General features: G+C 43.7%; 1 protein-coding gene across 1 annotated transcript in view; it reads right to left on the minus strand.

Annotated features, from left to right (window-relative positions):
- Window positions 1-1,816: 1,816 nt before the first annotated feature.
- NPTXR (neuronal pentraxin receptor) overlaps window positions 1,817-21,126 on the minus strand; it is a 74,370-nt gene continuing 55,060 nt past the window's right edge. The window contains exons 3-5 of the mRNA XM_063940491.1: window positions 5,735-5,976; window positions 3,747-3,926; window positions 1,817-3,642 (exon numbers count right to left, since the gene is read on the minus strand). Of these exons, the coding sequence (XP_063796561.1) occupies window positions 3,418-3,642; window positions 3,747-3,926; window positions 5,735-5,976 (647 nt within the window). The 3' untranslated portion in view covers window positions 1,817-3,417. The remainder of the gene's footprint in view (window positions 3,643-3,746; window positions 3,927-5,734; window positions 5,977-21,126) is intronic.

Genomic DNA, 21,126 nt, shown 5'->3' on the forward strand with positions numbered 1-21,126 from the left:
ACCATTATTGTTAAAATAAAAATAGTCTGTAATAGTCTCTTCCAACTGGGATTTACAGTAAATATACTGGAAAAGTTGCTCATTAAGGAGCTGACAGCTATGTTTGTACACCGCAGTTTAGATTTCAGTTTGGACACACCACTCTCATAACTAAATCTTTCTGCACATGTGACATCTTCCCCACCTGCAGTGTTACATGGCTTTAACATGGTGCACAGTTACTTGCTCTTTTTTTACTTTGCTCACAGCCAGAACCGGCCCTAATCATTATGATGTCCTAGACAAGATTTTGGCTGGTGCCCCCTAGCACCACTGCTAGTTCCGCCTCTGACCCTGCACCTCTTTCCCATAACCATCACCTCTCGGTCATAGCAATCCTCATTTTGGTGCTCCTACCCACTATATTTTAAATAGGAATAGTGCGCACATTTTGGGCATGTTCTTTTGGGAAGGGGCATGGCCACACAATACTACCCCATATATTTTAAATAGGAACAGTGCGCACATTCGGGGCATGTTCTTTTGGGAAGGGGCATGGCCACACAATAGTACCTCAAATAAAATTACGCCACACAGTAGTGCAACTTTTTTCACATTATATCATGCAATAGTGTCCCTTCTTCACATTACATCACACTGAATTGCTCCTTATTCACATTACACCACACCATATTGGTCTTTATTCACATTAGACCACACAGTAGTGTCCTTTCTATACGTTATGCCACACAATAGAGCATCTTATACACATTATGCCACACATTAGTAATGCATTTATACACATAATACCACACAGTAATGCCCCTTACACATATGACACACATTATTAATGTCCTTATAAACATAATGCACCTTACACATTATGCCAACCTTTATTAATGCCCTTATACACATAATGACACACATAATGCCCCTTACACATATGCCGAACACTATTGCACAACAAACCTACCCACACACAGCACTCACATGGCCGCTAACACTGTGACCTCTGCCTCTGCTTGGATGCAGATATGTCCTCATACATCTTGCCTCAATATGCCATGCAGCTCCCATCCAGCTCTGCTAACGTTGGTCACCTTTTTTTGCAGAAAATGCATCTTATTTTCATTGCTATTTGACTAGGACATACAAGCAGCTTCTGCTGATTAAAATTATAATTAGCATGTCTATATTCTGTGTGCGACCGTGGCTGTATCTGTATACGAAATGCTACGTTACAGTGATTTCCAGGAATACACTGTAACGTAGCATTTTGGCTGCAGATACAGCTGCAGTCACACACAGAATATAGGCATGCCACATATCATTTTAATAAGCAGAAACTGCTTGTGCTCCTAGTCATTCCAAATGCCCTAGGCACTTGCCTAGTTTGCCTTTGCCTAGGCCCGGCTCTGCTCACAGCTCAGAATCAGTCCCTAAGCCTCTAATTCCAGTGCCTGTGAAGGGGTTCAGAGACATGTAGTTGAAGCAAACTGGTGCATGAGTCGATAATCTGTCCTGTGGAAGCAACTGTCAAAAGGACTAGGTGAGAGTTACTCAATATGGGAGTAGGTATATTGCAGAGAATAAAAAAGTAAAGTTCCTCTCTGGTGGGTGAAGCAGGCACCTGGTGTCCACCAATTGGTAACTGTGGATAATACTCCTAATTCTTAAGGCCTCTTTAAGGGAGAGCCAAGAAGCTCTCAGAGATGTGTCAATGCAAAGCTGCTAATTGTACTGATGCAGTAATCGCTGTCTTTGAAATAATAGAAATGTTTTATTTTTCAGTACCATTTAATTTTTTTTACAAATAGACCACATTTTTGTCACCAAGTAAACAAACACAACTCCATCTTTATTTTCCGCACTGATATTTTACAAAATAGACACAATTAAGTTCACAAATGTACCAAATAAACAAGAAAAGTGAGAAAATATGAGGAGAAATCTAGGAATGAAGGGAGAGAAAGAGGCAAAGAAAAGTTTGGTGAGCATGGACAGAGATTAACAATCGTCTCATTAATTTAGTGTTTAATGGAAATCTTTAAGGCTACAGCAATAAATATATAGGAAGTGGGAGGAACTTAGGAATGGGAGACATGGCAGTGATATCTGATGTCACAGTGTGTCAAAGTTGTGATTGTACAATACAGAACCACAGAGATTGCATGATTGTAGTTTATAGCCTCGTGAACTTTGTTCATATGCTGGGGGAAATCACAGATCTTTATGTAATGACCATTAATGAATGTGCTCTCATATTCAGGTTACATCTTACAGTAGCACTTTTAAAAAATAAATATAACAATATATATTCTGCACTGACCTAAGATATGTCATGGCATATAAATACTATATAATATAAATAAACCAACTAGCTCTTTTACAGTACTAACCTAAAGGGGAACAACAGCTTTGGTCCCCTCCATGATGGGGAGGGGGATAGCACTAGACTGTCAATGTCAGATACGGACAAGAGGACAAACATAAAAAAAAAAAAAATTATATTAAACTTTATGTTCTAATGCCCGGTCCTCACTTCACCAGTAAGAAAGAATGAGGGGAAGGGGGGGGGGGGGGGGGGGTTTGGGGGGGGGAGGGAAAGATTGGCATGTGCCATCAGAATCCTGTATTTTGCATGGCAAATCCTCCCAGCCTGCCAGATCCTCATCCTCACAGCCATATCCACACTGAAATGCATGTTGTTAGCTTTTAACACTACTATTGAGTGCCAATAAATACCAGGTAAGAGAGAGGCATATGGCTAAATGTAATAACCTCCGCTTTTCGGAGGTGCAGGAATTTTGTGCAAGTCTGCCCGTTTTTTTAAAGCAGTAATCATTTACAAGGCACAACCTGGTTTTGTCTTGTAAATGGTTAATGCTTTAACAAAAAGGGCAGACTTGCACATAATTCCTGCATCTCCGAAAAGTGGAGGCTATTACATTAAGCCGATAGGGTTAGAAGTTGCATCAAAATGTTGTTTAGTGTGAAAAAAATATTTCACATTTTTTATGACCTGCCTATATGCTTTTAAAATAAAAATAAATTATTTATATATAATTAGTTCCCCTTTAAGGTATTTGTATACAAAATGTATTTGTCATATTGTAATACTGCAGTGAACCTATGACAGTTTTGTGCTTTACTTCTCCAGAAAGTATTAGCTTACTAGCCAAGGAATTCCCTAATTAAAGTAACGACACAGGATATGTACAGGTCTATTGGAAAATATCCAAGCACTGTATTTGATAGCCTATTTCATTCTAAACCTGTTAACTGACCCCAAACACAGACACAGTTTTATATATATCATGATGAATAACATAAGCTGGTGCTTTTTTCACACCCATAGTTTGGGAAGCTGTGAAATCCTGCAATGGTGACAGTAAGGGGAAGGTAAGGGTGTGAGAGATGTGGATGCTGTTGTATGGTTCAGTGACCCAAACGCTCTTCACAGCTCTCAAAAGGACTCTTTGTTGCTCCACCGAAGACATCCACCTGACGGTCATCCCATTGGATAAGGTTGCCAGACAGAGGCATTGTGCAGTTGGCGATTCCTTCTATTTCATTGAGGGTCAAAACCCGGTCCCACATGTTGAATTGTGCCACCTCTCCCACAAATGCTTGAGTTGCATCAAAACGCCCACCTACAGCATCCTGCAGAAAGGGAAACACTAATTTAAGCTGTTGCGTTGTTTTTAGTTGGGGTGATCAGTTCCCCTGGGTATAATGTTAAAAAACCTAGATTACCAAGCATGTACCTGTTCCTGTCCAAAGATGATGACTCCATTTGGTTTGATTGGGTGCCAGGCAGAGAGATTCTCATTCGACCCTTTCTTTTTACCATCCTGGAATGCTGTCCACATTCCGTCTCTTGTGGTCCAGGCTACACAAATATGATGCCACATCCCATCCTTTAGGCTAACTGGCAATTGAGTAACCTGGTAAGTCATGATTCAAGACAGTATATTTCAGGACAGGGCATTACATCAGAACAACATATTTTACTGTTTCTGACTACATGGACTTATGAAAAGGATAGGAAGGACCTTTGTTGTGTTGCTATATAAAAAGGAGTCACAAACGAAACCACTACTGGTGCAAATTGCCTAGAATCCTGCGTTTAGAATTTTTAATAAAAGCAATAATTAAGTAGATTGCTTGAATATTGAATGATTCCCTAAATCCTGGCCTTTAGTAAAGACTACTGCATTAATCATTCTAAGAAAACTTAGACTCCCTATTTTTATATTATTTGGGGAGGGAAAATAGTACTTTGGAAACCGGTGCATATAGTACTGCTTACAATTCTGAACTATATGAAAATAAGAAATGTAGAAAAGAGTCCACTAACTGCTTTTCTTCTGTGAGAATAAGGCAGGAAGATGGTTTGTCAAGATAAAGGAGTCATATGCAGTGGCAGATTTTACCTATGGGATGCAGGACTGGGAGGGTGGAGAGAGTTGTAAGTGACACAGGGTGACACACGTGGGTGGGAGGACTGTATAACTTGTTATCTAATGATGGTCTAGAGAGAGACACACACACACACACACACACACACACACACACACAGTCCTCCTGAGTCCTGTCCCAGTGTGTAAGTAGTACAGAGGCTGCTGCTATTTTTGCATGTGACATGATAAATTATAGATTTTATTTTTTTATGTGTATTTTAAGGTTGTTTAAGTTGTCTAAAACATTTTACAAACCAGTTGTCTTTCAATTAGGTGGAGCTATCCCAGGTATTATTAAACTATTAGTTTAAATCTTATATACACTATTGGGCTAAATTTAATATACACAATCCATACATCCCAACATGGCCCATTCCAGGAGGGACACATGCTCTCTACCTGGACTTTCTTCTTAAGTTATGATTGTAATCACCTGTGTTGATATAACTTTCTCATCAATTAAATAGCTTAACACAGGTGACTACAATCATAAATTAAGAGGGAAGTCCAAGTGAAGAGCATGTTGTCCTTCCTGGAATGGGTCATGTTGGGAGGTATGCACAATCTTATATACATGCATGCCAATATGGACAATCTCGTCCAATAGCCTCTGATGGGGCTTTGACTAATGTTAGGTCTACTGGTAAATTGTGGGATTGGTTTAGGATATTATAAAATGTTGGGACTATGAAATCTTAGAGATGTCTCTCCTACTACAATTTATTTTTATTTAAACCTACAGATTTTCTGAGATTTCCATCTGCAATGAACTTCCAGATGGAAATAGTTTTTTTGTCTTCTTAATACACCAAAAGACACAGATGCAGTGGCGTATCTATAATGACTGCAGTGTGTGTGGTGCACACGGGCCACTGGTTCCAGAAGGGACCAACACCACAAACTCTGCACCCGTCAATACTTGCCTCTCCAGAGTCCCATGGCAGAGGCAGTGACAGTGTCTGTGAGCACTAAGTGGTGAACAGGTCTCCAGGCCATTTCCCTGGTGTTTGCCCATGCACATTGCACAGTAGTGAAAATCACAGCGCTATTTTCCTGGACACCTGTGCACCACCTAGTGCTCCAAGTCACTGACGCTGCCTGCTAGATAGGAGGGTGTCTGGATGGGAAGTGCACACCGGACCCCTCCTCTCCTAATATGCCCCTGCTGACTTTTAGCACCTTTCCTATCCAGGCCTTTTTCTAAGAGGTATAGTGGTGTTCTGCTGGGCCCAGGTCTATTGCCCCTTTATAAAGCAGCCTTGAACAGGATAGGCCACTCCCTCCTGCCTTACCTTATCATTGATGAGAAGTTCCATTGGGTTATGACCCCACTCCAATAACACAATCTCATTAGGCTGGCCATTGACAGAATAAGAGAAAGGAGTCCCCGACCCTGAGGTTGATTTAGATTTCAGCCACAAGCATAGAGTGAAAGCATAAAGCTCTGGTAGTGTCTTCCTCATCCGTCCATACATGTAGTTGGTGCGGACCGAAAAGCTTAACTTGAAATTCTCTGGGTGGTAACCTGGATAACCTGCAAAACAATGCAAAACAATAGACAATTGTACTGAAATGTATCTTAATATATTATTTTAGAATTATTGTTATTATGTAGATTATTTTTATTGTGTAATTAATGTACTGTAAGACATTTTCAGTATGTAGTGTCTGGATTGTGATTATCTTAGTTCTAAAGCACTAGTCTCTCCAAAACATGTGAAGACTTTGGGCTTGATGTTGAGTTGAATGTACACCTGTTTTCTGAGTATATCTAGCGTGTTCTTGCACTCAGCAAGCTCCATAACAACTACGGGCTAGGCAAAATTGGATGTAAACTTAAATATGCCTAATTTCAGGGAGAATATAGGGAAATGCGTTCAGCCCACACCACACCCTTTATTTACCAAATATGAACCTTTAGAAAAAAGGACAGTTTATTTATAACTACAGTATAATTTGAAGTGGAAATGCATGAATGTTGTTTAACTTCCGACTGTATTTACAAGCCTCCTGAAGCCAGCAGTGATTCCTTTATTTCTTCTAAGAATTCCTTATCATTCTAATTAGTTTTAATTAGAGATGAGCAGGTTCGGTTCTCTGAGAACCGAACCCTACCGAACTTCACGTGTCAAACACGGGTCCGAGCCAGGCTCGGTTGTTCCCGCCTGACTCTGAAAACCCGAACGAGGCAAAACGTCATTATCCCGCTGTTGGATTCTCGCAAGATTCGGATTCCATATAAAGAGCCGCGCGTCTACACCATTTTCACTCGTGCATTGTAGAGGGTACAGAGAGGACGTGGCTACGTTCTCTCAGTGTCAAATCTCAGTATCAGTGCTCAGTATCAGTGCTTCTTGCTGCTCAGTAATACTAGTACAGTGTCTCTCTTGTGCTGCATCTTGCTGCTGTAGGGTGCTGTGGTAGTAGTGTCCTGTGACTGTGTATCGGTCATCATCATTCCAGTCACAGTGGTATCTGGGGGGTGACAATTCCAGAGTGCTTTTGTGCTGCTCACTAATACTAGTACAGTGTCTTGTGCTGCATCATGCTGCTCAGTGTCAGTTCTCCGTAGTATCATCAGTGCTCAGTATCACTGCTCATTGTCTTGTGGTGCTCAGTAATACTACATTACTAATACTAGTACAGTGTCTTGTGCTGCATCATGCTGCTCAGTGTCAGTTCTCCATAGTATCATCAGTGCTCAGTATCATCAGTGCTCAGTATCACTGCTCATTGTCTTGTGGTGCTCAGTAATACTACATTACTAGTACAGTGTCTTGTGCTGCATCATGCTGCTCAGTGTCAGTTCTCCGTAGTATCATCAGTGCTCAGTATCATCAGTGCTCAGTATCATCAGTGCTCAGTATCATCAGTGCTCAGTATCATCAGTGCTCAGTATCACTACTCATTGCCTTGTGGTGCTCAGTAATACTACATTACTAATACTAGTACAGTGTCTTGTGCTAATCGTGCTGCTCAGTGTCAGTTCTCCGTAGTATCATTAGTGCTCAGTATCATCAGTGCTCAGTATCACTGCTCATTGTCTTGTGGTGCTCAGTAATACTACATTACTAATACTAGTGCAGTGTCTTTTGCTAATCGTGCTGCTCAGTGTCAGTTCTCCGTAGTATCATCAGTGCTCAGTATCAGGATTATATGAGTGACTGCATCCAAGTAGGCATGTCATGCAGTCCGTACGTATACTGGCAGGAAAAAGAGGCAATTTGGAGGCCCTTGCACAAACTGGCTTTATTTTACCTAAGTTGCACCCCCTCCAGTGTGTACTCCGAAAGAGTGTTTAGTTCAGCCGGTCACCTTGTCAGCGATCGGTGTAGGAGGTTACTTCCAGAAAATGTGGAGAAGATGATGTTCATCAAAATGAATTATAAATTCCTCTGTGGAGACATTTACCAGCTATTGCCTCCAGAAAGTACACAGGGACCTGTGATGGTGGATTCCAGTGGGGACGAATTAATACTCTGTGAGGAGGAGGATGTACACAGTGAAAGGGGTGAGGAATCGGAGGATGAGGATGAGGTGGACATCTTGCCTCTGTAGAGACAGTTTGTGCAATGAGAGATTGATTGTTTCTTTTTTGGTAGTGGCCCAAACCATCCAGTCATTTCAGCCACAGTCATGTGGCAGACCCTGTCGCTGAAATGATTGGTTTGTTAAAGTGTGCATGTCCTGTTTATACAACATAAGGGTGGGTGGGAGGGCCCAAGGACAATTCCATCTTGCACCTCTTTTTTTTATTTATCTTTGCATCATGTGCTGTTTGGGGACTATTTTTTTAAGTGCCATCCTGTCTGACACTGCAGTGCCACTCCTAGATGGGCCAGGTGTTTGTGCCGCCCACTTGGGTTGCTTAGCTTAGTCATCCAGCGACCTCGGTGCAAATTTTAGGACTAACAATAATATTGTGAGGTGTTCAGAATAGACTGGAAATTAGTGGAAATTATGGTTATTGAGGTTAATAATACTTTAGGATCAAAATTACCCCCAAATTCTATGATTTTAGCTGTTTTTGAGATTAAAAAAAAAAAAAAACCCAAATCCAAAACGCATCCGCATCGGACAAAAATCCGAAAGGGTGGTTTTGCCAAAACGCGTCCGAATCCAAAACACGACCGCTGATCCGAATCCAAAACCAAAACACAAAACATGAAAAATGGCCGCTGCACATCTCTAGTTTTAATATACAAATGAAGCTTTAAAACATGGAACTTTTTTTTTTATAAATTCATCAAGTTAGAAACAGTACATGGAGTATAGGATAAGATGTTTAATAGTTACTTCAAATTTGCATCTATGCTCTGGGTGCTTTCAAATAAGTAGATCAAACGTGCAAAAAAAAAGAAATTCATGAAAACATTTTTCAAATTTTTTTACATAATTTAATTTGGACTATTCAATTTAATAATTTAAAAACTCTCTCCTGCTTGCAGACACCGGGACTCGTCCGGTCCCAGCGCGGCGGTTCTCACCTCGGCCGCTGGATCCCCGTCTGCCGTCCGGGTCCTCCGGGTTCCCCTGGTCCTCCTTGGCCTCCTCACCCGCCCGGAGAACGCCATCCACTGCACTCCAGATCTCCGGCCTCTTCTGTTTCCGGATGCCGGGGCCCGACGCCGCACGCTCTGAGGTGGGTGCCGGGGGGCGCCGTGCGGCTGTGACGGGGGACACAGACGGGTGGCATATATAGCCGCGGAAGACTGCTGAGGCTCTGTGCAGGTACCACCAGCCCTCTCCTATCTGCTTGCTAGCAGCCTGCACATCCCTACCCTCCTTCCATAACCTCTCCACGTGGTCCCTCAGCTACCGCAGCCCAGCGTTGCCATCCCCATCCCCCCGGCAGCCTGTGTCTCCTCAGCACCCCGGCGGCCCGGGACCCCGCGCTAAGGGCCCCCCTGCTGTGGCCCTCCGGAGCCCGCATTTCAACTAGCCACATGGCCCCTGCACTATCTCTGGCCCTGCACACTCCAGCCCCCCCCCCCCACGGGCCCCTGCTTCTCCCGGCTCCTGTGACGGCCCTTACTACTGCTGGGGCCTGACACCCCTATCCCGCCACCTGAGCTTGGTACTGCCCCGGTCACTGGCTGGTCCGTGGCCGGGCCTCACCCCCGCAGACCCTGGATAGGGGCGGATATACACAATACACCAGCTCATCTCCTGCACCCTCTGATTGTCTGACTCCCCTCCAGGACCACGTGGGCCTTTCTATCGGCCAAAGCTCCCCGACCCTGTCCCACGCACGCTGCCCTGCTGGCCGCGTCATGACATCTCTCTAGTACCCCCGCCTTACCCCCCCTGGCCCTGAGCCAGACTGCTGGAGCGCCTTCTCTACCCCCCATTCTGCCGTCTACCCCCCTTCTCATCTGTACAAGATGCCCAGAGGTGGCAAAAAATCACAGGGATCTGACCTCACACCATTCCTTACTAAAAAGAGCACTCCAGCCAAGAACAGGTCCGATGCTCCTGAACACCTCCATGGTCCCTCCGACTCCGATCCTGATGACGACGATCTCACACCCCTTACCCGCAGGGACTTTCTCTCCCTCCTTAAAGAGGTGCGGGATGTCAAGACCTCTGTCCAGGCTCTCTACTCCCTGAAGTCTGATATCGCCGAAATTGGCTCAAGAACGGATCAACTCGAGCGGCGAGTGGAAGAGGTGGTGACATTCCAACAATCGGTTGAGACCGACTTCCATCAACTCCGCCAAGATGTTGCCCAATTGCGGGAGGAGCATGAGGACCAGGACAATCGGGCGAGGAGAAATAATCTCAGGATTCGGGGTATTCCTGAAGAAGTTGAAGCGGCCCATCTTGATCTTTACCTTAAACGCCTCTTTACCCACCTGTCACCTGACACCCCCGAAGACCATCTCCTCCTGGACTGAGCACACCGAACCCTCCGACCCCGCTCCCAAGACTCTTCCCAGCTCAGGGACGTCATTCTCCGAATGCACTACTTCACTGCGAAAGAGTCCGTTATGAGAGAAGCCCGGCGACTGGGGTCTGTGACCTTCCAAAATGTCTCCCTGCAGATCTTCCAGGACTTATCCCCGCTCACCCTAGCCAAACGTAGGGACTTTAAGCCCATCACTTCCCTGCTCTCCCAGCACAATGTTAATGCTGGGGTTTCCCATTCCGTATCCTGGTTTGGCATCAAGGGAAGCTACTCACAGCCAGAAACCCACCCGATGCTCAATTGCTGCTCTTCAAGCTGGGTATCCACACCGACGAACAGGACCTTTCTGCTTCACGTCTGCCTCCACAGCGGAACCCACCTCCGCCCCCCGTTCGCAGTGGGTCACGGTTCCAGCATCTTCGGCCTCTCCGGCTCCTCCTCCAGTTCCCTGATGGACTTCCAGCTTTCTGAGTTGACGTACCATACCTATATTTGTGTCGATCTTTCCTGGTCGTACTCCCTATCCGGGGAGCTGTTTACCTTTAGATCTCCCATGTTCTAACTTCCCGATCCCTTAGTCGGTTCTCAACCGTTATGATGTTACCCCTTGTTACAGTGTGATACTTTTTTTTTTTCATGCTCTTATTTTTTTTTTCTTCTCTTCTTCGATTTCTCTCTGGAGCTGGCGCTCCACCTGTTCCTCATTCCTGTTTTCTCTCCAGCTTTTCCCTTCGGGTCCCTCCAGGGGGGTCTGCCTCTTACCCATTGCTACGCAGTTTGTGATGCATCGTCTGGATGCCATGCTGCGCCCCCTTAGGGCTTCGAGCCCCCTTGCTGACCTAGGTGCCCTCCCGACACCTAGTACCCCTTCCCCCTGTCAGCACCACCGGTCCTGGCCTCTATTGCCGGACGACCAACTACCCTACCCTCCCTTCCGGTTTCCTTTCCTTTCTCCCTCCTTTCTGACCACTCTATCTTACGCTTTGTATCCCTATCATCTATTTCTCTTCCTTCTTACCCTACTTTCGGAACTCTACGCTCTCTCTATTCTGCCTACCTCTTTGCTGCTTGCCCATGGGTCTCCGGTACTCTCTTTTAATGTGAAGGGCCTGAATAGCCCTCAAGAGAGGTAAGCTCTTTGCCTCCCTTAAACTCCATAGGGGCGACCTGGTCTTCCCCCAGGAGACTCATTTCCTAAATAACTCCCACCCTACGCTACAATGTAAACCATACCCTGATTCTTTCCACGCCTGTGACCATTCGGCCAAAAAACGGGGGGTCGCGATCTTATTTGCCCATCACCTCACCTTTGAACTTCTAGATTCCCACGCTGATAAGGACGGCCGGTTTCTTGTGTTGGTGGGGAAACTTAACAACAAATTATGCACTTTAGCTAACATCTATGCCCCTAACCAGCGACAAGAGTTGTTCTTTGCAAAACTAGATACTCTCCTTACTCAAGTCCGGCAAGGCGACCTCATACTGGCCGGGGATTTTAACTCTGGTTTAAATCCAAATATAGACTGCTCTCCCTCTCTGCCCTCTGCTTTCCCGTCAGACTCTCTCCACTCTAGATCCCTCCTCCGTCTCATGCGATCCCAGCTTCTCTACGACTCCTGGAGGATAAAAGATCCCTCAGCGCGTGACTACACCTTCTATTCTGCTCCTCATAATTCTTACTCCCGCATCGATATGGTCCTGCTCAGCCATGAACATCTCCACGCTGCCCATATATACCCATTGATCTGGTCTGACCATGCCCCTATCTCTTGCGACCTCTCGGGCCTGCTCTCTCGCCCCCGCCCCATGACTTGGCGCCTCAACGACTCCCTCCTTCACAATCCGGAGATACTCTCCCATCTTCGGGATAAGCTTTCTGACTATTTTACCCTGAATGACTCCCCCTGACATTTCCAGGTCCACTCTCTGGCTGGCACACAAGGCAGTCCTTCGTGGGCACATCATCAGCCTAGCTTCGAAAGCTAAGAAACAGTCTCTCACCCAGTTTAACAGACTCTCTATTAAACTCCACACCCTTGAGACCCAGCACAAGGCGTCCTCCGACCAGGCTATCTTGTCTGAACTCCGTACTGTTAAAGCGGAACTCGATCTCCTTCTCTCCAGATGGGTGGCTAAACGTCTCAAATGGCTTTGCCAGTCTTTTTTGAGAAGGGAGATAAGGCGGACAAGATCCTGGCGGCACGACTCCGCTCCGCAAGAGCCAAAACTAATATTATTTCTATTAGAGACCCTCTCAATCAGTTAGTTCATGACCCTACCGCCATTAGGGCTGCCTTCCAATCCTACTACGCTGACTTGTACAATCTGCCACCCTCCCCGTCTGGTCCCTCCTCCCTGTCCCACTCTGACCTGGTCTCTCACTTTCTCTCAGCCTCTAACCTGCCTAGATTGCCTCAAGACGCCATGGACCATCTTAACAGCGAGATCTCGGTGGAAGAAATTGCCCAGACTATACTCATGCAAAAGATTGGTAAGTCCCCTGGCCCAGATGGGTTCACAGCTCTTTACTACAAAAAAATCTCCGATCTTCTCTCCCCCCACCTCCAATCCCTGTTTAATAAGATTATCCATGGCGACTCTTTTCCTCCTGAAATGTTAGAGGCCAGAATTGTGGTGATTCCTAAGGAAGGCAAGGACGCCCTTAACTGCGCTAGCTACCACCCTATATCCCTCCTGAACCTGGACCTAAAAATTTTTGCTAAAATCCTAGCCAATCGCCTTAACCCATATCTCCCTTCCCTTGTCCACTACGACCAAGTGGGGTTTATTCCGGGCCGCCAGGCGAGGGATAACACCAGACGTGCTATCGATCTGATACACATCTCGAACTCCAGGGGATCCCCCGCTATCATGCTCTCCTTGGATGCTGAAAAAGCTTTCGACCAGATCTCCTGGAGTTTTTTGAGAGCCGCCCTGGAGGCCTATGGCTTGTCGGGTGACTTCCTCACTGGTGTTCTGGCACTATACTCCACCCCCTCCGCCACAGTCTTAATCAATGGTGTCCCGTCTGCCTCGGTCCGCATATCGAATGGTACGCATCAGGGATGCCCTCTATCACCGTTGATATTCGCCCTTGTTATTGAGCCGCTCGCCTCTCAAATTAGGGCTCATCAAGGTATACATGGTATACCAGTAGGCTGTACCGATCCTAAAATCTCCCTTTTCGCAGATGACATTCTACTTTCCTTGACCCAGCCCCTTATCTTGCTCCCAAATCTATTCTCAGTCCTCCATTCTTATAGCCTTGTATCAGGCTACAAGATCAACTATTCCAAGTCCGAGGCTATGCTGCTCCATGTCCCCCACCGAGAAGCTGAATCCCTTCGCGACAACTTCAATTTTAAATGGCAGCCTACAAAGATCAAATATCTTGACCTCCTGCTACGATTCTCTCTTCCGGGAAAACTTTACACCCTCCTCACCAAAACACTCGCTGACCTGACGTCCTGGAACAGTCTTTTCATTTCGTGGCTGGGCAGGATCATAGCAGTTATAATGAACATAGTCCCCAAATGGCTCTACCTTTTTCAGACCCTCCCTGTGGCAGTCCCGGCCTCTTTTCTTCATACTACCCAGCGAGCCCTCGTGCGTTTTATCTGGAACCACAGACCCCCCCCGCATCGCTGCCAATACCCTGAAATGGGCAACCTCCGTTGGCGGTAGAGGTCTTCCTGATATCAAACTCTATTACCTAGCCTCCCATCTCTCCCAAATTGTCACCTCTTATGCTCCTCCGGGGTCCGTATCCTGGTTGGATATCGAAGCAGCCCACGTCAACCTTTCGGACCTGACCCCCTTATGGGGTCTGCCCTCTACCTCCCGACCCCTAACCTCCAAACTCCTCGCCACTATTAAATTTAACCTTAAAATTTGGGACTCCCACTCTCTGAAGATGGGTCTTACCACTACCCCCTCACCCTTGACCCCTATCTGGCAGAACCCTATGTTTCCTCCCGGATTCTCGATTACGAGATTCCGCACATGGATAACGCTGGGCTTCAAATTCCCGACTGATTTTGCCGATCGGGGTCAATGGTTGTCCCTACCTGACCTCGAACAGAAGACCCCCTTGCACTCACTTAATCCCTTTCAATTCCTACAAATCCGGCACTTCTTAGGTTCTCTGCCCTCCTCCGCTTTGCTCCGAGTCCTCACTCCCTTTGAAAGTTTATGCATAAACTCTCACCTCTCCAAAGGCTTAATCTCCCAACTTTACTCCCTTTTACTAGATTCTTCCCTTCCCTCCTCCTGGCCCAATGAACTCGCATGGGAGCGTGATCTTGGGCCCCCTCCGGAGAGTGAAGATTGGGAGGACATGAGACTGGGGATTGCTAAATGCTCTATTGCTACTGCTTTCAAAGAGATGGCTTACAAAATTTACTACCATTGGTACTACACCCCTGATAGACTTAACAAACTCTTTCCGTTTTCCTCCCCTAATTGCTGGAGGAACTGCGGATCTAGAGGCACTATGCTACACATATGGTGGACCCGTTCATCGTTTCCTTTTGGAATCTAGTCTACTCCCTCCTTAACTCCCTTCTGGATTCCCCCGTGCTGAAAGATCCCTGGATCTTTTTGCTGTTACCCTCCCCCGATGCTTAATAAATTCTCCCAAAACTGACTACACATATTCTAACTGCGGCAAAATTGTTGATAGCTCTTAATTGGAAGAACCCCTCTCCACCCTCTCTCCCGTCTCTTAAAACCAAAATTTGGCATATTGCATCAACGGAGAGGATTACATATTATCTCCACGACCGGGGTCATGTTTTTGAGCAGGTTTGGGCCCCCTGGCTCGCTGCTGAACGTAGATCGCCGTCCCCCCTCCCTTGTTCCTAGCTCCTTCCGCAGACCCATGGGCATTGCCTACTGCTCCTCCTCCATCTCCTCTCTCCTTTTCTTCTCTTTTCTCTTCTTCCCTCCTCTTCTTTTTCTCCTTCTTATCTTCTCTCGTCTCTCCCTTGCCCTCCTTCTCTTTCTTTTTTCTAATCTCACTATCTCTATGTGCTGTGATTGGATTATATCGAGGTTTCCCCTCTCCCCTACCCCCCTCTCCCTCCTTCCCCCCCCCCCCCAATTTGATACTTGATTACTAATGTTTTATTTTTGATTATTTTCGTTGTCTATTCTAAAATTGTGGTTTCTGTTGGACGTTGGTTCTCCTGACCGCTTGTCCCTTTTGTCAATGTATTGTTTGCCCACTCTGTTTAACCACGCAAAAAGAAAGAATTTAAAAAATAAATAAATAAATACATTAAAAACTGTGTTAGCAAAAAAAAAAAATCACAGTGTTGCTTTGGAAAGCGAGAGGGTCAATGTAAAAACTGTAAATGGAAAGAAGTGAATGATGGTACAGAAATCTCTGGGGATATTTACAAAACAGGTGCACATCAGTACAGAGAAAGGTGTTTTAATGGGAGATTTATCAAAGGTTGGAGAGAGATTAAGTACTAACCAATTGGCGTCTAAATCTGGCTAGGAATCTTAAGATTTTTTGTCCAACCAATCAATTAGTTGGTTGGAATGAAATCTGGTAAGGAATAGAGGCACTTTAAAGACAGGAGGGGGCCCGTGTGCAGGCTCCGATCAGGACCCCTCTACTGCAAATGCTCAGGTCTCTGGTAGGGGATATCTTTATTGCGCGTGTGCAAATCACTGGAAAATGACAGCAGCTGCCATTTTCCCAGTGATATTTGCAGCTCTGCAGCCAACGCTGGGTCGATGGTGCGGTGAGTACAATTAAATGGGTGCAGAGTATGCAGTGTGTGGGCCCCCCTGCACCCAGGGGCCCATGTACAACACACCTTGCACCCATTATAGATACCCCAGTGGGATGGGATCAAATTACAATCAACCATTTGCTCCCAAACATTGACAATTGGACCAAAATGGTCCTTCAGACAGATCGGTTAAGTCAAAATAGATTTAACCAATTTGTCTCAAAGACAATTGTTGTGCTTTTTACAGTGTTTGAGAGCATATCATTTATTTTCATTTGCTCCCACACATTACCAGATTTTCGTTGGTTGGTTGGTTGGTTGGTTTGTTTGGCAGACCAACCAATTGGTTGGTTGGTTGGACAGAAAATTTTAAAGTGTAGCTTTACTGTCATTTTACAGATTGTGTTTGAAAAATCACAAAAGCTGTTTGGCTGGTACTCTGAGCTTTATCTCTCTCCAAGCTTTGGGAAACCTCACCCATAATCTGTAGAAACCATTTCCTAGCACTCTTTAGAAAACAGAAGAATATGTCTGGTTTCTATAGACTGCAGAACCCTTTCTTCAGTTACCTGTGCACCTCTCGTTTTTTGTAAATATCAAGTAGTGGTATTACTTTTTGACTCTAAATGTATAGACAAGCAAAAACATCATGAACACATTGTACACCTGCTAGACACACACACACACACACACACACACACACACACACACACACACACACACACACACACACATATCCAATATTGTACAGGGGGAGTTTTCAGCGTCAAGGTGCAGTGTTCCTAATATCATAAAAGTTTTTATATCCAGATTGGTCACATACGACACTCCATAGTACTAAATATATTATATGTAGCAGGGGTGATTTGCTTAGTAAAAAAATACAATAATAGGGATAGGATATTGTAAGCACAACCACTGGTGTCACACATGTGTATACAGAGACCAGGTTTTAAAAATATATATCCATCAATTTATTAAAACATAAACCACTAAAATCGCACAGGTTTTGTAACGCACAGTAAGAAAAAAAAGGGACACTTTAAAAATAAGTCATAAAAGAGACAAACGATCATTTAAAAGATGCTTATCTTTGCAGGTGAGGTATAGTCAGAGAATTTCCATTGCGTTTCATCATGCAGACTTCATCAAGGCCCCTTGATGAAGTCTGCATGACAAAACGTGTTGGAAATTCTCTAACTATACCTCACCTGCAAAGATAAGCATCCTTTAACTAATCTGGTATGTCTCTTTTATGTCTTATTTTTAAAGTGTCTTTTTTTGTTACTGTACTTTACAAAACCTGTGCGATTTTACTGGTTTATGTTTAAATAAATTGATGTACAGTCAGGTCCATAAATATTGGGACATCGACACAATTCTCATATTTTGGGCTCTATAGACCACCACAATGGATTTGAAATGAAACAAACAAGATATGCTTTAACTGCAGACTTTCTGCTTTAATTTGAGGGTAGTTACATCCAAATCAGGTGAACGGTGTAGGAATTACAACGGTTTCTATATGTGCTTCCCACTTTTTAAGGGACCAAAAGTATGGGACAAACTAAACAATCCTAAATCAAACTTTCACTTTTTAATACTTTGTTGCAAATCCTTTGCAGTCAATTACAGCCTGAAGTCTGGAATGCATAGACATCACCAGACGCTGGGTTTCATCCCTAGTTATGCTCTGCCAGGCCTCTACTGCAAATGTCTTTAGTTCCTGCTTGTTCTTGGGGCATTTTCCCTTCCGTTTTGTCTTCATCAAGTGAAATGCATGCTCAATAAGATTCAGGTCAGGTGATTGACTTGGCCATTGCATAACATTCCACTTATTTGTCTTAAAAAAACTCTTTGGTTGCTTTCGCAGTATGCTTCGGATCATTGTCCATCTGCACTGTGAAGCGCCGTCCAATGAGTTCTGAAGCATTTGACTGAATATGAGCAGATAATATTGCCCGAAACACTTCAGAATTCATCCTGCTGTGTTTGTCAGCAGTCACATTATCAATAAATACAAGAAAACCAGTTCCATTGGTAGTCATGACACTACCACCACCATGCTTCACTGATGAGGTGGTATGTTTTGGATCATGAGCAGTTCCTTTCCTTCTCCATACTCTTCTCTTCCCATCACTCACCAATGATTTACATCTTGTGGTGAACCCTCTACATTCACTCTTGTCAAGTCTTCTCTTGATTGTTGACTTTGACACATATACACCTACCCTCCTGGAGAGTGTTCTTGATCTGGGCAACTGTTGTGAAGAGGCTTTTCTTCACCAGGGAAATAATTCTTCTGTCATCCACCATAGTTGTTTTCCGTGGTCTTCTGGGTCTTTTGGTGTTGCTGAGCTCTCCGATGCGTTGTTTCTTTTTAAGAATGTTCCAAAAAGTTGATTTGGCCACACCTAATGTTTTTGCTATCTCTCTGATGGGCTTGTTTTGATTTTTCAGCCTAATGATGGCTAGCTCCACTTATAGTGGCAGCTTTTTGGATCTTATATTGAGGATCGACAGCAAAAGATTTCAAATGTAAATGTCACACCTGGAATCTACTCCAGACCTGTTACCTGCTTAATTGATGATGAAATAACAAGGGAATCGCCCACTCCTGTCCATGAAATAGCTTTTGAGTCAATTGTCCCATTACTTTTGGTCCCCTAAAGGTGGGAGGCACATATAGAAACCGTTGTAATTCCTACACAGTTCACCTGATTTGGATGTAAATACCCTCAAATTAAAGTGGAAAGTCTGCAGTTACAGCACATCTTGTTTGTTTCATTTCAAATCCATTGTGGTGGTATATAGAGCCCAAAATATGAGAATTGTGTCGATGTCCCAATATTTATGGACCTGACTGTATATATATTTTTAAAACCTGGTCTCTGTATACACCTGTGTGACACCAGCAGTCACTCACAGTATCCTATCCTTTTTATATATATATATATATATATATATATATATAATATATAGTTTGTATATGGACTGGCACTCGTCTCTCTGTGGCCACTGTTTCCCCCAGTGCCCTCTGGAAACGTTGTATAAACTCCCAAATGAACAACAGCGGCACTCAGGGATTTTCAATTCGATTAGTGTGTATTCAAAACACGCAAGAAAAAGCCGTGTTTTGGATAAACACTATCGAATTGAAAATCCCTGAGTGCTGCTGTTTTTCATTTGGGAGTGTATATATATATATATATATATATATATATATATATATATAGAATAAGAGATCCTTTTTGCGCTCTAAAATTGGACCTATACCTTTGATTGTACTCAATAATTTTATTAAGGGGCAAGCTTCTACACAGAGATGGTCCCCTGTCGAACAAGACCAAAAATAGAAATCAAGAAATAGTATATCTCTGTGGAGCGCACTTAATGACTGAAATAAATATATTTATGTATAATACAATTTAATATGGTTATATTGGTTTCTGACAAAAAGAGGATGACATCACACAAACACCCTTTAAACTTTAAAACATCTATTGCTTTTTATTGCTAACATAATTAAATTTCAATACTGATAAAAAATGATGTACACTTTTACAATGTGTTATTGTTCATTACAGCCAAATAATTGAATAACAACTTTTCCAAACAATAAAAGATTTTTTCACTCAACGCGTTTCGTCGTATGTCGACTTCTTCAGGAGTGTTTTTTATGAAAAGGTAATTAATTAATTTAAACAGCTGTATTTTCACAAAATTATAATCCATATTTTACTAAGAATTATTATGTATAATTAACTTCCATAGTTTTGTAGTATTTAATTAATCTTCCTATTTGCGACCATCTGATGGTTAATATTAATCTTCCAAAGGCTTGTAATTAATTTGTCCAAATTTTTATTTAATTTACCTACAATACTTTCATATGTCCAAAAAATATATATGAGGATCCGGCAATGGGATAAAGACTTTGTATCACTCTATCACCAGGTGTTGAGGTATTCCTGAAGATTGGCATTCACTCTTAGTCTACCTATTGGCTTTATTCCATTGTGGTTTGTTTACCATCTAAATTTAAGGAGTTTGTTTGGGTCCCTTTTTTGTTTTTCCCGGGAACAATGAGGTGAATGAGTCCGGCTCCTTATCTTTTGCATTCCTACTAGCCGATGGGTATAGAGTGATACAAAATCTTATGCCCTCCAGGTTTTTTTGTTACTTTCAATTTTTGTATTTTATATAAAAAAAAATTAAAAAATCTTTTTAACTATTTTATGGACCTCTTCTCAAGTGAATAAAATCCTTTTAAACCCTTGTGGATTTTACCCTGTGTATCTTTGGGACTTGGATGTGTCGTGAAGGATATCTTGAGGAAAAAGAAACCTTTTTGTGCATATAGGGTCTATTGACCCAGGTGAGTGTTGCTCCATAGGAGAAAAGTTTATTATGAACAAGTGGAATACCAAGTAAAAGATACCTTTATGTGCATGCATCTCACTGTTTAACGGTGAGTCAAGGAGTCCATTCCTGGAAAGATCAGAGCTGAGATTGATTATTGAATATTATGGTGTTGTGGTGATCTCTCCTTATATATACCTACAGAACTGTGTTCACGAAACTAGTTTGAGAAAATCTAGCAGTGCTCGAGGACCGCTCTCCTGTGTTTTTTAGGGTTTCCATGGTAACCCGAAGCGGCGCAGCTGATGACACGTATGGAAGGCGCCAGGGACCGGGACTGACACGCGACGGCTCGGCTGGCGTTGGGCACACTGGCGGGCTTCTTGGGTATTTAGGTAAGCCTTGATTCACTTTACATTGTTATTTGCACCTTGACAAAGGGGCGGCTGAGCCCCGAAACGTTGGAGCTGTTGATGTTGCTGTTTTGAAATACAGTTATTCACTACTAAAGACTCCGAGTGCCGCAGTATGTTTATCGTTTTCTATATATATATATATACAAAATTAGACTTTGCTCCCTTGAATTTCATAATTATTTTTAAAGTAATCCATGACTGAATGTGCCATCGCTATTGAAGATGAACTATTCTTAAATTTAAAGATCATCACA

The sequence above is a fragment of the Pseudophryne corroboree genome, chromosome 9 (genome assembly GCF_028390025.1).
Source record: "Pseudophryne corroboree isolate aPseCor3 chromosome 9, aPseCor3.hap2, whole genome shotgun sequence".
Classification (NCBI taxonomy): Eukaryota; Metazoa; Chordata; class Amphibia; order Anura; family Myobatrachidae; genus Pseudophryne; species Pseudophryne corroboree.